At 42.5% G+C, this 13,956-nt stretch overlaps 1 protein-coding gene across 1 annotated transcript in view; it reads left to right on the plus strand.

The window, feature by feature from the left end:
• The first annotated feature begins 543 nt into the window (after window positions 1-543).
• SMAP2 (small ArfGAP2) overlaps window positions 544-13,956 on the plus strand; it is a 59,413-nt gene continuing 46,000 nt past the window's right edge. The window contains exon 1 of the mRNA XM_019643689.1: window positions 544-1,080. Within this exon, the coding sequence (XP_019499234.1) occupies window positions 978-1,080 (103 nt within the window). The 5' untranslated portion in view covers window positions 544-977. The remainder of the gene's footprint in view (window positions 1,081-13,956) is intronic.

The following is a 13,956-nucleotide window of genomic DNA, read 5'->3' on the forward strand; positions in this document are numbered from 1 at the left end:
TCAAAGGTGGCAATAAATACTAGCGGAAAGCTAATGAACAGGGGGACCCAGAATTCAGCGGACCCAGGCATTCCAAGTGAGAGGTGAGCAGGATCCTCTGAAAATTTGGGGAAGATGTGATGTCCCCCTCATCCCAGGTTAGAAGCTTGAGCCCTTTGGCTGTTGAAGGAAAGAATAAGCCGGAGGTCTTTAGTGTAGCCACAACCCCCAGGTTACATAAGGGTGAAAAGTACTTAACTCAAAGAGATGTTTTGAGGATTATATTACGATAATTCATGTAAAGAGTTTAGCACAGTGCCTGGTACATAGTAAGAGCTCAATAAATGTTCATGGTTTTTTTCACTTTCTTTCATTCCCTGTACTCCCTTTCTGCCAAGCTCCATTCATTCTTTTCCAAGGGCATGCAGGGGGGCGTGTTCACCTTTCCCTCCGCCCACCTCAAGCCCCGCCCCTCGCTTCTGCCTCGATTGGTTCCTGAGAGGCAAAGCCCAGGGAAGAGCCCAGTGTGAAGCGGTGGGGGCGGGGCGCATGCGCGGGCTTGGCTGGGTGGAGGTGGAGAGGAAGAGCTGCCGGAAGTAGGCGGCAGAGGTGGTGGCGGAGCAGGCGGCAGCTGCCAGGGAAACCGAGGCGTGAGATTCACTGCAGGCAGACGGGCAGGCCAAGCGGTCGTCTATGTGCCCGGCATCCAGGAGGCCCGAGAGTCCCCCTTGCCAGGGCTGAGGGTCCCTGGTCCGGCAACTTCCCTTGAACTCCGGCATTTCCCTAAACCCGCCAGGGGGCGCCTCACTGAGGGGTTGCAGAGTGGGGGGACGGGCGCCGCGGACCGAAGAAGGGGCGCCGGGCCAGAAGAGAGGGCTCACCCCCGCTCAGGAGGTGCACCTGGGCGGGGGACCAGGAGTCCTCACCTCCGGACTGAGGCAGAGGTTTCTGGGGGCGAGGAGGGCGCGCTGCCCTCTGCCCCCGCCGGGACCCTGGCCATGACGGGCAAGTCGGTGAAGGACGTGGATCGGTACCAGGCAGTCCTGGCTAACTTGCTGCTGGAGGAGGATAACAAGTTTTGTGCGGACTGCCAGTCTAAAGGTAGCGCATCCCCCCCCCCACCCCCCGCCCCGGTAGGCGAGGGGTCCTCCAGCCTCCGGGCCGCGCCTGGGATGTGGCCTTTGTGGGGAGGGGGTTTCTGGAGCTTAGGCCGCCCAAATCATCCTAAATGGTAACCGCGTACTACACTTGCTGCTGTGCCTGCTGAGTGTTCTGCAGCGCCGGGATTGGTGTGGGAAGAGGTTGCGAGGGCGAGTGTGTTGGGCGAGGGGGGGAGGGGGGGAGAGATTGGCATGGTGTGTTGCAGGTGAGTGTGTATGTATTTCAGGGCTCTGAATGAGTCCTGGGCTGTCATTCCAGCGGCAGCCCAGAGCTCACAGCCTTCCTCTTGCAATGCTGGGGATGAACTGCAGTGTGTGTGTGTGTGTGTGTGTGTGTGTGTGTGTGTGTGTGTGTGTGTGTGACAGAGGGAAGGAGAGGGAGGGGGAAGTGAGAAGATGATGGGGAGGAAAAGTGCTTAAATGATTTTTAAAGGTGGTGATTGTTGCTGCCTGCCTTTTGGTTAGCAGCTCCTTATGTCATTTTACAGCCTTGCTGAGATGTGACAGAGTGCTTAGGTGGCTTTCTTCTTCCTGGATATGTGCAGTGGGAAGCTGCCTTATGCAGTGACACAGTGCGGATTTCTAAACAGCCTAGCTCTGGCTAGTGGAGTGCGTTTGAGGCCTAATGCGTGTGTGGTGGTAGAAACCAGCAGATTGTGGCTGTAGAGTAGTATCCGTTTAATCACTGGAGAGAAGGAAGCAAGGGATGTATCCAATTTGTTGCTTCCTTGGTGATTACCCTTCTAAAGGTGAAATATGATCATTATAAATTGGCAGAGTCATTTAGTCTTTGTTTTGTGTGCCCTCAAAGATTTATGATTTGATCCAATTAAAAATAAGTATGATAGCAAAGTGTGGTTATTAGTGAAATGTTTGCACTCGAAATTAATAGATACAAGCATCTATAAATATTTTGTTTCCTAATTTTCTTTCTGAATTCTTGGGAACATAACTGGAGGAACTGAGACAATTCTTTTTCCTTTGGTTGGGGAGAAAGGGATAGTTATATTTTGGGAGCTATTGTTACTTCTGTTCATAATGCAGTGGATTTGCCAGAATTGTTTGCCATGTAGCATTTGGGCATATAGTATACGACAAAGATTCAAATGTATTTGTATTTATCAGTATTGAGAAAGGAAGTACATGCGTAATTGATGCTTTCACCAATTACGTTTTATTTTAGAAAAAAATAAGGTTATGTGAGGAGAATAGGGGGATGATACATTGATTTAGACACCTAATAGTATATTTCAGTGCCCTCTACCAATAAAAGGCATGTGTCATTAGGAAAGCAGGTCTCCAGACTTCTTTCCTGAAATTTTGCATTAGCAAGAATGCATTTTCAGGGGGCCGGCTGAGTGGCTCAGTTGGTTAAGAGCTCGCTCAAGAGTTTGAGCTCTGAGCAACAGCGGTTCGAGTCAGCCCGAGCTGAGCAGCCGCTGAGCTGCCAACAGGTGGCAGGATGGCTCAGCTAAAAAAAAAAAAAAAAAAAAAAAAGAATGCATTTTCAAAAGTACGTTAGAATCAACTTATGTTGAGTAGGTTAATTTCTTATAGTTGATTCTTGTTAGATCTTGTCCTAGATCTCTTGGAAGATTCGGCTTAAAATTTAGGAGTGTTATCTCTTGGCTTTACTCTAATTCCCTTATGTCCTCAGTTGACAGATCTTGAGTCACAGTGAAGCAACTCTCTGGCGTGAGCCATGCTGCATTTGGGGAGTCAGATGCCATTTTGATGATTAGTACCACCCCCATCCCCATTTCGAGTCTTATACTTACTCATAGTCTAATAAAATATGGCATATGGAAGAGAGAAGTTGATTCATCACGTCTTCCTCCAAATTTTCCATTGCTCTTTATCAATAGCATCACTGGGGATGAGGTAGTGAAACTTTAGTTAATTCTTAATGACAAGTAGTAACTGCTGGCTGGTAAACCTTATTAACTGCTGTTGATGGTAGAATCCTGACTCCTGAAGCAACTTCTTTTCTCAAATTAGTTTTACATTTTGGCTTGGTGGCTTCAGTCACTTGGCCATACAATTAAAAACGAGATGACAGTGGTATGTCAGTCATCTTTCAATTCAGTTAAATAAGACATTTGTTGAGGTCTCAGTTTATCCAGTTTGTGAATTATCTAGCCCCTTCCACTCTTTCAACCCCTGTCACTCATTTTCCTCCTCCTTTTTCCTGATTTTAGTTGTCATAATGATCGTGTAGACAACTGTCATATCATGGAAGGAAGAGACACTTGCATCAGTACATTAAGTGCCTGTCAGCTGTGGTAAAAAATATACTTAGTGGGAAGAGGAATGTAAAAACTGTTAGCTAAAATGAGACTTGGATTTGAGTTTATTCATCTCTATGTCTCATGTCCTTTCTTACTTACAAAATTGAGAGCTAATTGTATAGGACCTGCTAAGTGATTGCTAACCCATTAGTTATTAAATCAGATTATGTAGCCCTGGACTGCAGACCTATGAGCAGGTATTTTTGTAATGTTCCAAAATAACTCTGGCAGTGACTCTTTAAAACCTTACACTTATTTAAGAATGTTATTATCTTTAGATACATAATTTAAACATCAGAATAGAAAACAAGAATGTGTACTCTTTATACAGTACGAGTTTTATTGGTCCCGGGTTTTTTTTAAACTCTTGAGCACAAGACTCAGCAGTTTCTGGGACCTGTAAGGCATGGAGTGATCCCTGCCTGGGAAAGGAAGCTGATTTGACACTGCCTTAAAAAAAAAAAATGCTATGACTCGCTGTCATAAAGGATGACAAGGATGTGGTTTCATCATCACTTCAAATTCTCAAGTTATTGTGACCTTTAGGGTAAATTTTTGGTCTAACTTAAGTAATAGTAGTGATAGAACAGAGGACAAACAGAAAATTCCAGATATGTTGATGGTAACTCTATCTAGTTGAGGCCAGGTCCCATTTTTGGATAGACCCTTGTTGGGGTTTACTCGTCCGTCCGAGGTTTAGCCTTTTAGCTCTGCAGGTCCATATTTTATCAGTGTGCCTGAAATAATTCTTTATCAACCTCCTCAGAGACTGGTTTAAACTAGATACTATCTTATTTACCATGAAAGGCTCTACCTCTCTGATGACCTGAATACTTGGGTCCACTATTGGGACACTCCTTTCTCAGTATCAAGGTTCATAAAGAATTGAGAGCTGTATAATGATAAAAGAATTAAAACGGAAGAAATTTGATGGTCTTGAGGAATATTTACTTCAGACTGTGAAACAACACATGGAATTCTGGAGTCTGACAGAAACTTTGTAATAATATTTTTTTCTTTTCCCTTCTTCTGCTCCATTCTACCTCTGAAATGTTTCACCTTGAATCACCTATTCATTGCCTCTGTTCCAATTCCCATTCTTAATTAAAACTTACTTTTTGAAAAAGGTAGCACTTTCATGTGGTTCACAATTCAAAAGGTTGAAAAGGGAAAGTGTACAGTGAAAAGTTGTGTTCCTGTCCCTGATCCCTTAGCCACCATTTTCCCCTCCTGGAAGTAACCAGTGTTGGCAATTTCTTATGTGGCTTCTAAGAGGTAACATATGCATAGACAAACAACTACATTTAAATATATTCTTTTGCAGCACTTCTGTGCAAACAGTAGCGTATTACCCACAATTCATGGTACCTTGCATTTTTTAAATCAATAGTATAACATGGAGAACATGAAGATTCTCTTCTTCCTGCACGCTGATGAGTTTCTTCATTCTTTCAAACTATTTTCTAAGGCTCTACCTAGGCTATCTTGTTTAAGTTGAAAGATATGCTTAAGTGATTTGGAAACATCCGCTCTCATTGAAGGCATCTTAGAATGTTCTGGGCCCATCCATAGCACAGAGGAGCCCAAAGAAGCACAGTAGCGGAAGGGGCTGTAGACTCTATGTTGAAAAATCCAGTTTCACTCCTTTACTCTGCTTATTTTAGCTTTGTAACCTTCAGCACGCCACCTAACATTCTCAGTTTAATTTTCCTCCTTTGAAAAATGAAAGTGCCTCATAAACTAAAGTGTTACACACATGTAAGCATTATTTATTATTACCACTGCTGATCCTCTTTATTTTATCTTGTTTTTTTGTTGTTGTTTTTTTCTTTTCACTTCCTGGCTTTATTCCCTGATTACTGGAAGCCACAGTCAAAATGACTCACCCAATAATTCCCTAGTCTTTAAGCCAAAACCATTTCCTATATGTGGGGGTTCTGGCATTTTTGCATACTTTATCGTATCCTTGAGGATGGCCTCTGAATGTTTCTTGACTCTTCAAACTTGTATGAAAGATTAGATGAGGGAATCTTTGTATAGAAACTTTTTAATAGTGGTTCCTAAATTTTAACTCTGGTAAATTAATCTCTAGCTTTGCTTTACATTTTTATATTTTCTGTTGATAGCTAAATCATTGCTTATTAACATCATTCCTTAGAACATGAACTTTCCTAGCAATTTTTTATTATGTTAGCTGTGTCTGTGGCACCTTTTGAGAAATGAAAAAGATTCCATCAGATCTAGACAACAGAGGAGTTTTGCTTCCATCTCTAGTCCAACACCCTTCTCCAGCCAAGATCAAATAACTTTCTGGGGTTTTACAGCTAAGTCACCTTAACTTTGACAGTTGTGGTTAGCCTGACACAGTTTTACTGAAAGTAATTTATCAAAGTCCCTATTAATTATCTTTTAATATCAACTTGTTAAACCTGTTCCCTGGGAGATACTTTCCTATTCATTCTCCTTGTACTTTAAATATCCAGTGGCAGTGGGACAGAGAGTACAAAATGCCATCACTTTTAGGGGGAACCCTTTGCAAGCCTGCAATCCCGCACTACATGTATTGATTCGGAAAATATTTCTTAAGCACCTACTTTGTGTCAGACACTGTACCAGGGTATGTAGATTAAAGAAATAGGGTCCTTGGTCTCAAGGATTTTACAGTCTAATGGGGAAGTAGATGTGTAAACAGATAAAAGATTGCAACGTGGTAATTAGCATTATGGCATTGTGTACAGGGACAAATGAAAGCATTGAAACAAGCAAACAAGTCTGCCTCAGGAAGTTGTGGCTTCAAAGAAACAAGTAGGCTGTATCTTGAATCATAAACATGACTTTGCTAGGTGAATTTAGGCAACTTTGCATTCTGGGCAGAAGAAACAACGTGCAGAGGCTGCCAGGAGTGCTGTATCATGTGTGTGTGTGTGTGTGTGTGTGTGTGTGTGTGTGTGTGTGTGTGTNTGTGTGTGTGTGTGTGTGTGTGTGTTCGTGTTCTGTAGTATATTTTGACTACATGTTGGGGAGTGGCGAGGGATAAATCAGGTATGCAGGGGCCAATAAGGTTAAAATCCAGTCTCTGTAGTTGACTTGCTGTGTGGTATTGAGATTATGAATTTGCTTTAGACTCCCTGTTGTGTAAGAAGCCCATCCATAGTATTGGAAGGCCACCTGCTACTCGGATGAAATCATAAGTATTGCAGATATGAAACATTTTCTAATTGTTGAGTAGTAGGAAAGGTTTGAGTACTGTGCCCACAAGAACTCCATGGAAGTGTGCCTTCATGAGTACATTAAATTATCTTTAAAAAGCCTGGTGAAATGGCAGCAATAGATGTTATGTCATTTCTGGAGTTGATGACGTTGATTTGGGGGCTGAACATGCTTTTGTACTCGAGCAGCCTAAGTGCTGAATATTTGATGTGTGCCTGTGGTTACGCAGCGCTTAGGATGTATAAACAGGTAGCTGCAGCTTGATCGCTCAGTACACTTCTCAGCAAATCTATTGCTTTCAAATAAATCAGAAAGCTACTTTCTTTCTGCATGTTTCATCTGATGTCATTGTGGTATGTAGGTGGCAGCTTTCTTGGGCACAGTTGTGTGTATAACTGTTCAACCACATGAGTCATTGTGTTTCTATTCTGCCTGAAAATTCCATGTTGAAAATAATGTCATGCAATGGGTGACTGCAGCACTTTACTCATTATGCACACTGCAGCTGGCTTTGTATGTCATGTTGATGGACTCTACGTGTGCCATATCAAGGGATAAAGTGACTTAGTACATGGACTCAGACTCAATTCCTTCAAATGATACCCCATGTGAAAAAGATGCCAAGCAAGAATCTGCATAAAACACACATTTTACATTCTAAGCTTACAATGCCTAACTTTTGTTATTGTGCCTGCTTATATCCTTATCACAGTTGTACTTCTGTTTGAGCACAAGTGGCCAGTTTAAGTAGATACTAACTTTGAAGAAGCTCTGTATTGGCCTCTGGAATGTGACAGTTCAGCATGCCACATTGAAAAGGTGGGAACCAAGTCTGTGTAGAGTAGAGCAAGCACCTTAAAGTGAATTCACTTTTGCCAGGTTCCTTTATTGTTAGAGAAATATTTCCATATTGGTTAATTTTTTGAAATTTTAATTCATCACAGTTACCATGTCCAGCTAGAATGTAAGCTCCATGAGGGCAGGGGTTTTGTGCCCGTTCTGTTGACTGTAGTATTTTCAGCACCTAGAACAGGGCTTGGCACAGAGCAGGCTCTCAGTAAATATTTGTTGAATGAATGACTGGATTTTGTCATCTATAAACCCTTTGTTACTTATTAGAAGAAATCTTTTACAGGTTATCTGAATATTTGTTTAATTCTTAAGAAAGCTAAGTTTTAAAATATATTTTAAAGTTAGGGACCTATCAGGGACACAGAAACCCACGGTAGGTGGTACAAACAGGGTGAATGTAATAAACAGAATAGGTTACACAGATGATATAAGAGCCGAGAAGGTAAAGGGGCTGGTGAGGCAACCCAGAGATTAGCAACACCTGGGAGCTACCATGCACCTAAGGACATTAGAAGGTGCTGGTGTCACCAAAGGCCAGAAGCCTGAGCCATCTGGAGTAAGCTGGAAGCATGGAAAGACGAGCTGTCTGGTGGCAGCTGGAACTCAGACCAAGGAAGAGAGAGAGAGAGCACGTTAATCCTGGCTTCCCCCTCCTGCCTCTAATCGGCACCTCCCATTGATGGAATTTACCCAGAAATCGGTTGGCAAGGGAGCCTGGGAGATGTAGTTCCCTGTGATAGAGTGGGTCCAAGTGGACACTGGCAAAAGCACTTGAAAAAAATCTCCAAGATGTAATTTTTTCTCCTTATAACTCAATAGTTGAGTTATTTTGGACAAGAGATAAGAGGCTTTTCAGGCAGATACAACCTTGGGTGCTCCTAAAAAGGATCTTAACAGTTGCTAAAACAATAATTAGTTCCAGGAAGTAATGTAACAACTCAGTCCATGCCTATATAATTAGGATGTGTGACTAGGAAAATTGGCTTCTGTTGAATCTGTATTTGACTGTTGTTTGCTGCCAGGAGCCATTTATCATTTGGTTACTCAGAAAAGAAGTTTCCACTCTGTCAATTCTGGAAAGCCTTAGGTAGGATGTGTGTTCATTGAGCTTGTCCCATCTACAACTTGGAAGGCTTGTGTCGGTAACACAGATGTACAAGAAGAGTTTTGAGGACAGCAGCCTTAAAACATGGTACAGATTAGTTTTTCCTTGATAGTTAAGGTGACGCAGTGGAGCAGGTTCTCCTTGGGCCATATGTCATTTTAACTAGTCTTATTGGTTTGTCCACCCCACCTCCAACTTCAGATAGGTTAGCACTGGGGAAGGGAGGTCAGGTCTACTTTCTTCTATACTGGACCTGAGAGGTATTTTGTCTTGTAAGGAAGATTGCTGCTGCTCCATGTAAGGGCAAAGCTTCCCAAATTATTGCTACTGGTTTTCTTCTTGATTATAAAGTATTTAATGAGTTACAGGATACACGTTCAGCACTTTCTAGAAGTGCTTTTTTTGTCAATCAGGTCACCTGCCTTTGGGCCCCTGCCATGTTAATGGAATTGGTGGAACTAGGCCAGCAAAAGTTTTTCAGTGGATTGTGAATATATTTGCTTTTAGGCTGTTATTTTCCACAGAAGCCATGGATAAGGGACCCTCATTGTTTAAGTAAAGTTACCAACTGTAAAAATTGCATAGGTTTCATTGTTTTTCTCTTTTCTCCAAAAATGAATTTCCTCTTAGCAGGTATTGCTATAATTCCAGATGTAATTAAAACGTAATTTGGTATTCTAAAAAGTGTATCAGACTGCTTTCCAGAATACCAGTTCTTTTCAGCCAGGCCATTTCAACTGAAGAGGTAAATCTATGCATTTTTGAAGCCTCGTGTTTAATAAGTGCAATATTTGGCTATTGTATTTGACTCTTCCCGTTTTCCAAACTTTCTCCTTCCCTACCCCACTCTCCTGGACCCTGTATTTCCCACAGGCTTTGTGGATGCTGGTCTGCTGATGGCTGTACTGCAGGCTCCTCCCCACTGGAAAACCCCAGAGATGAGCCAAATCTGCCTTCAGCTGTGGCCATCCATCAGTGGAAGGTTGCCCTGGTGCCCGTTTATCCAACATTCAGTTTATCCAACGTTCCCACTACTCCTCATCCTCCCTCATGTGTGTGTGGCTGAAACTTGCCCTGGGAACCCCACTTTTGTCACGTAACCCTGGGTAGTAATAGGGTTTTATTATTGTGGCTTCTTTTCATTTCCCCCCCAAATTTGTATATTTCCTATGGGTATTCTGGTTCGCTTTTAAGTACATATAAATATGGTCTATTGAGGAAATGCTGGATTTCATAAGCCCACTTGAAGAATGCTTTCTTGACCTTTTTTTGTTTTTTACTTCAAGTCGGAAATTTCAAAGAGAAAGTTCTTAATCCAAAGTAGTGAGAACCGGATTCCTCAGGCTTCCTGTCATTTTGCCTCACCCAAAACACAAATGTGCAACATTCTCATTTTTTGAGAATAGTAAAGCCAATATAGGAGGAAGAGAGACCTACTCTTAGCTGTAGCTGAGAAGCCTGTCCTAGCATAGTGATTTGAGAGAAAAGAACACCTCTTTGCCTTTTTTCCAAATAGCCATGCAGTCTTTTGCAGCAGTTGCTAGTGATGGAAAGACTATAAATCCCCAAGCCTCTACCTCAGAGCTTACATCTTAAATGTGGGTTTACATATTAATCCTACAGCGTTACTTCCTCAAGTGCACACAAAGTAAATTTTGTTGTTTAACTTCTTCCTCTTTTCTTGTCTCACTGGAAGTCCCCAGCGCGTGGATTTAGAAATAAGTTCTCTAGTGTTTCAAGCCTTGAGTTAAAGAGTGTCTTCATATTGTTTAGATGGTTGTTCTGATCCTTATGCCTTCAAAAAAGAATTTCTTACAGAATTTTCTATGTGAGCTGGGAACGTCTCATGCTACAGTACAAAGCTGGTGGGGGAGGGGGGTGTTACTGTCTTTTTCTCGTTGATGCTTTACCACTAGGGTTATAACTAACACAAGCCCTCCTATGAGAAATAGGAAGGAAACTTCCCGTTTTTACCATGATGCATTTGTTCAAAATAGCTGTAAACAGCTGAACTAAAGGAAACCACTTTGTGAGTGACAGCTGATTTGAGAAAGAATGAAAAGAGTCAGGCTCTTCTGCTATGTTGAAAGCATTTTTACTGAAAGAATAGCTGTTTGTAACTGGGAACTTTGTTTCTCTGAAGGTAGGCCTGTGGAATTTGGTTCGAAGAACTGCTTTAGACCAAGGAGAATTTTGAGAAAGGTCTTTCCTATAGTGAGTGCTACAATATCGTTCCCAGCCTGTATGTGAGAGAAAGGAAGTGTCATTAAATGCAGCACTGGAATCAGGGAAACTCCAAATCAACTCCTCTGAGCATTCTGACTTGGTTCTAAGCCTAGTCTGTGAATAGAAGCAGCCTGACACAAGTGACTCAAATCAAGGGTCCATATTGTGGGCAGAGTAAAAATAGGGCTCAGTTTCATTAGACTTCTTATGTATTTACGGGGCAAAAAAAAGATTTGTTACCATAGGAACAGACTCTACTCCCAGACCAGTTTTTTGTCTTGTGGGATTTTTCGGGGGGTGGGGAAGTGGGGGAGTCCTTGTGCTTATTAGCTAAACATCATTAAATGCGATTTCTTTAAAAAGCAAAAACTTTACTTTTTCTGATTATGAAAGTTATTCATATCTGTGATAAAAATCATTGGGAAGAATGAAGTGTAATGATGCAAAAGATATTGCCCAGAATCCAAATCACCCATTTTTTACTTGAGCTTATAGCATAATAATTTTATATCGTTGTTTTGCTTACCATTTATCATAAGCATTTTTAAAGACGTTAAAAACATTTAAACACCTTTTTTGTATTCCATCATTTCAATATGTCATTACTTAACTCTTTCCCAATTGTTGGATATGTTGGGGTTTTTGTTTTTCAGTATTATAAATAGGGGTGCAATGTAAATTTTGTGTTGCCGTTAGACTGATGGGTGTTCAGAGTTGAGTGGTCGTGTGGGCCCTCTAATTGTAAAACCTTGTCAGGGAGTCCTCTGGGCTGAGCCCATGCAGAGATGGCCTTGCTGTGGGGGCTGTCACTCGGAACTGTCTCTCTGCAGTGGACATCTGTTGAGGCAAGGAGTGGAGAGCTGCGGAGAATCCTGGCTTGACCATAAGGAACAGCTTTATGGGACATGATCGCATCAAGATGGGCCAAAATATATTCTTACATCTCATGCCCAATCTGCCACATTATGTACTTGGTATGTGGGAGTATTGTTGTGCCATTGCTCAGCATCTTATGTTGTTCATACAGGCCCCCTACACTTAAATTCAGTTCACTGGGAAGGTGGATTAGAGGCCCTCCATGGCAGAAAGGGGATAATAGCTACTGCATTTTCCAAGGGCTTTCCTTAGACTGTAAGTTCCATAAGACAGGGACTGTCCCGTTTATATCTGTATCCCGGATGCACAGTGTCTGGCACACAGTGTCTGATGTCTCCATCATAAACACTGTCGTTCTATTAGTGTGTGTTCAGATCATCACCTTTTTGGTTTTGTTTTTTGAGTCACCTTCATACCGTTAACGCAGATATTTGAAGATCTGTGAGTAGGCCAGAAAGCTGAGCAGGCGAATCTTGTGGTTGCTCTGTGGTACTTGCTTCTTTGCACCATTTCTTTGTGTGCCGCTGGCATCTGTGCCGCATTGAAAACTGGTTGCAGTCAGGAAGCTAGTACTCTGCCCTCTCAGGAGGAGGTTTTAGTGTGACACGTCATCTTGGGGAAAATGTAGCATGGGGTGTGAAACAGGAGGCTGAAATAGCAGTCCTTTAGCCTTTTTGTGGGATGGGAGTAAATATTTAGACACTGTTCCCAGGTGCCTTAGAAATTAATAACCTTGAAGCAGCTTTAGAAGCTGTCCTTGTTCCCACTGGAACAGGTTTGTTTAATTTGAAGAAACTTGCTGTGGCTCTTTTGAAGCTGTGATTTTTTTCCCTAGATACCTGCCTTGCGTTTACCTACATACTTTTCCCCTTTGCAGGATCTTTCTAGTCACGTGGCTGGCATCTTCGCCCCACCCCCCTTGCACCACACTTTCTGCCCTGACCTTCATTATACCCAATTTTGAAACACCTAGTTTTGAAACACTGTAGGGAATGTTTTCTCTTCGAAAGGGCAAACCCTCCACCTTTTGCGCTTCTCCCTTAAGCCAGGGCTGTTTTGATGACTAACATTCAAAATGCCACCAGACTAACCATCTGTACTTTGATCCCAGAATTAATTTCTGTTCCGCTGTGTGTTTAGAAATGAAGGTTCTCTAGCTTGTTCAGATACGGTTGTGATTCAGTTAACCTGGCACCGATTTTCCGTCTGTTTGCCATTGGTCGGGGCTCCTCTGATGTGTGAGGAAAGCTGCTCCGCGCCCACCGTGTGGAGGGAAGTTCACACGTTCCTGCTCTTGCACAACGGTTCGTTTGCTGACTCATTTGCTGTAAAGCCTCTGCCTGGGTGAAGGGCTGAAATAATCGAACAGCATTTTCTGCCTGGAACAGCATTTTTTGCCTGGAACAGCATTTTCTGCCTGGCCACTTGCTCTTGAGCGCTAGTGTGTACACTCTGCTTTGTTCGAGGAAGAGGAATGTCGATTGGAAGTGATGTGTGAGCCTTCATGCACAACCTCAGCTGTTGGGCTTCCCAGCAACAGAGAGCGAATGGGATGTTTTAACAGGAAAGAGCACCGAAAAAACAGGATATCCATTCAGCGACCATTACCGAGCATCTGCCATGTATAATACCCACTGCGGGCGTATAAAGATGATTCTAATTCCAGTCCACCTGATGATTTCTTCTATGAACTTGGGTAAATGACCTGACCCCTCTGGGCCTTAGTTTCTCCAACTGTATGTGAACTAGATCATCCTTGAGAGTCTTTCCAATTTTGGAATCCTGTACTCTAAATTGTTACAGAACAAGAGAAGAGGCTTTTCCACAGAATTGGTATATTCTAACATTTCACATGCTCCAAACTAAATGTCTTAAAAATGGTTCCTGTAGATCAGGTCTTCCCAACCTCAGCACCCTTGACATTTTGGATACTTCTCTGTTGTGGGGGCTGGCCTGTGCATTGCAGGATGTTTAGCAGCCTCCCTGGTCTCTGCCCACCAGATGCCACTAGCATTCCCCACCTCCTGCCAGTTGTGACAACTAAAATGTCTCCAGACACTGACATTGCCCCTTGGGAAAATTGCTTCATTTGAAAACCATTGCTCTAGAGCAGCAGTTCTCAACCTTCCGAATGCCGTGACCCCTTAATACAGTTCCTCATGTTGTGGTGATCCCCAACCATAAAATTATTTTCGTTGCTACTCTATAACTGTAATTTCGCTACTGTTATGAATCATAATGTAAATATCTTTTTGTTTTC

This window comes from Hipposideros armiger, unplaced genomic scaffold (assembly GCF_001890085.2).
Source record: "Hipposideros armiger isolate ML-2016 unplaced genomic scaffold, ASM189008v1 scaffold_82, whole genome shotgun sequence".
Taxonomy (NCBI): domain Eukaryota; kingdom Metazoa; phylum Chordata; class Mammalia; order Chiroptera; family Hipposideridae; genus Hipposideros; species Hipposideros armiger.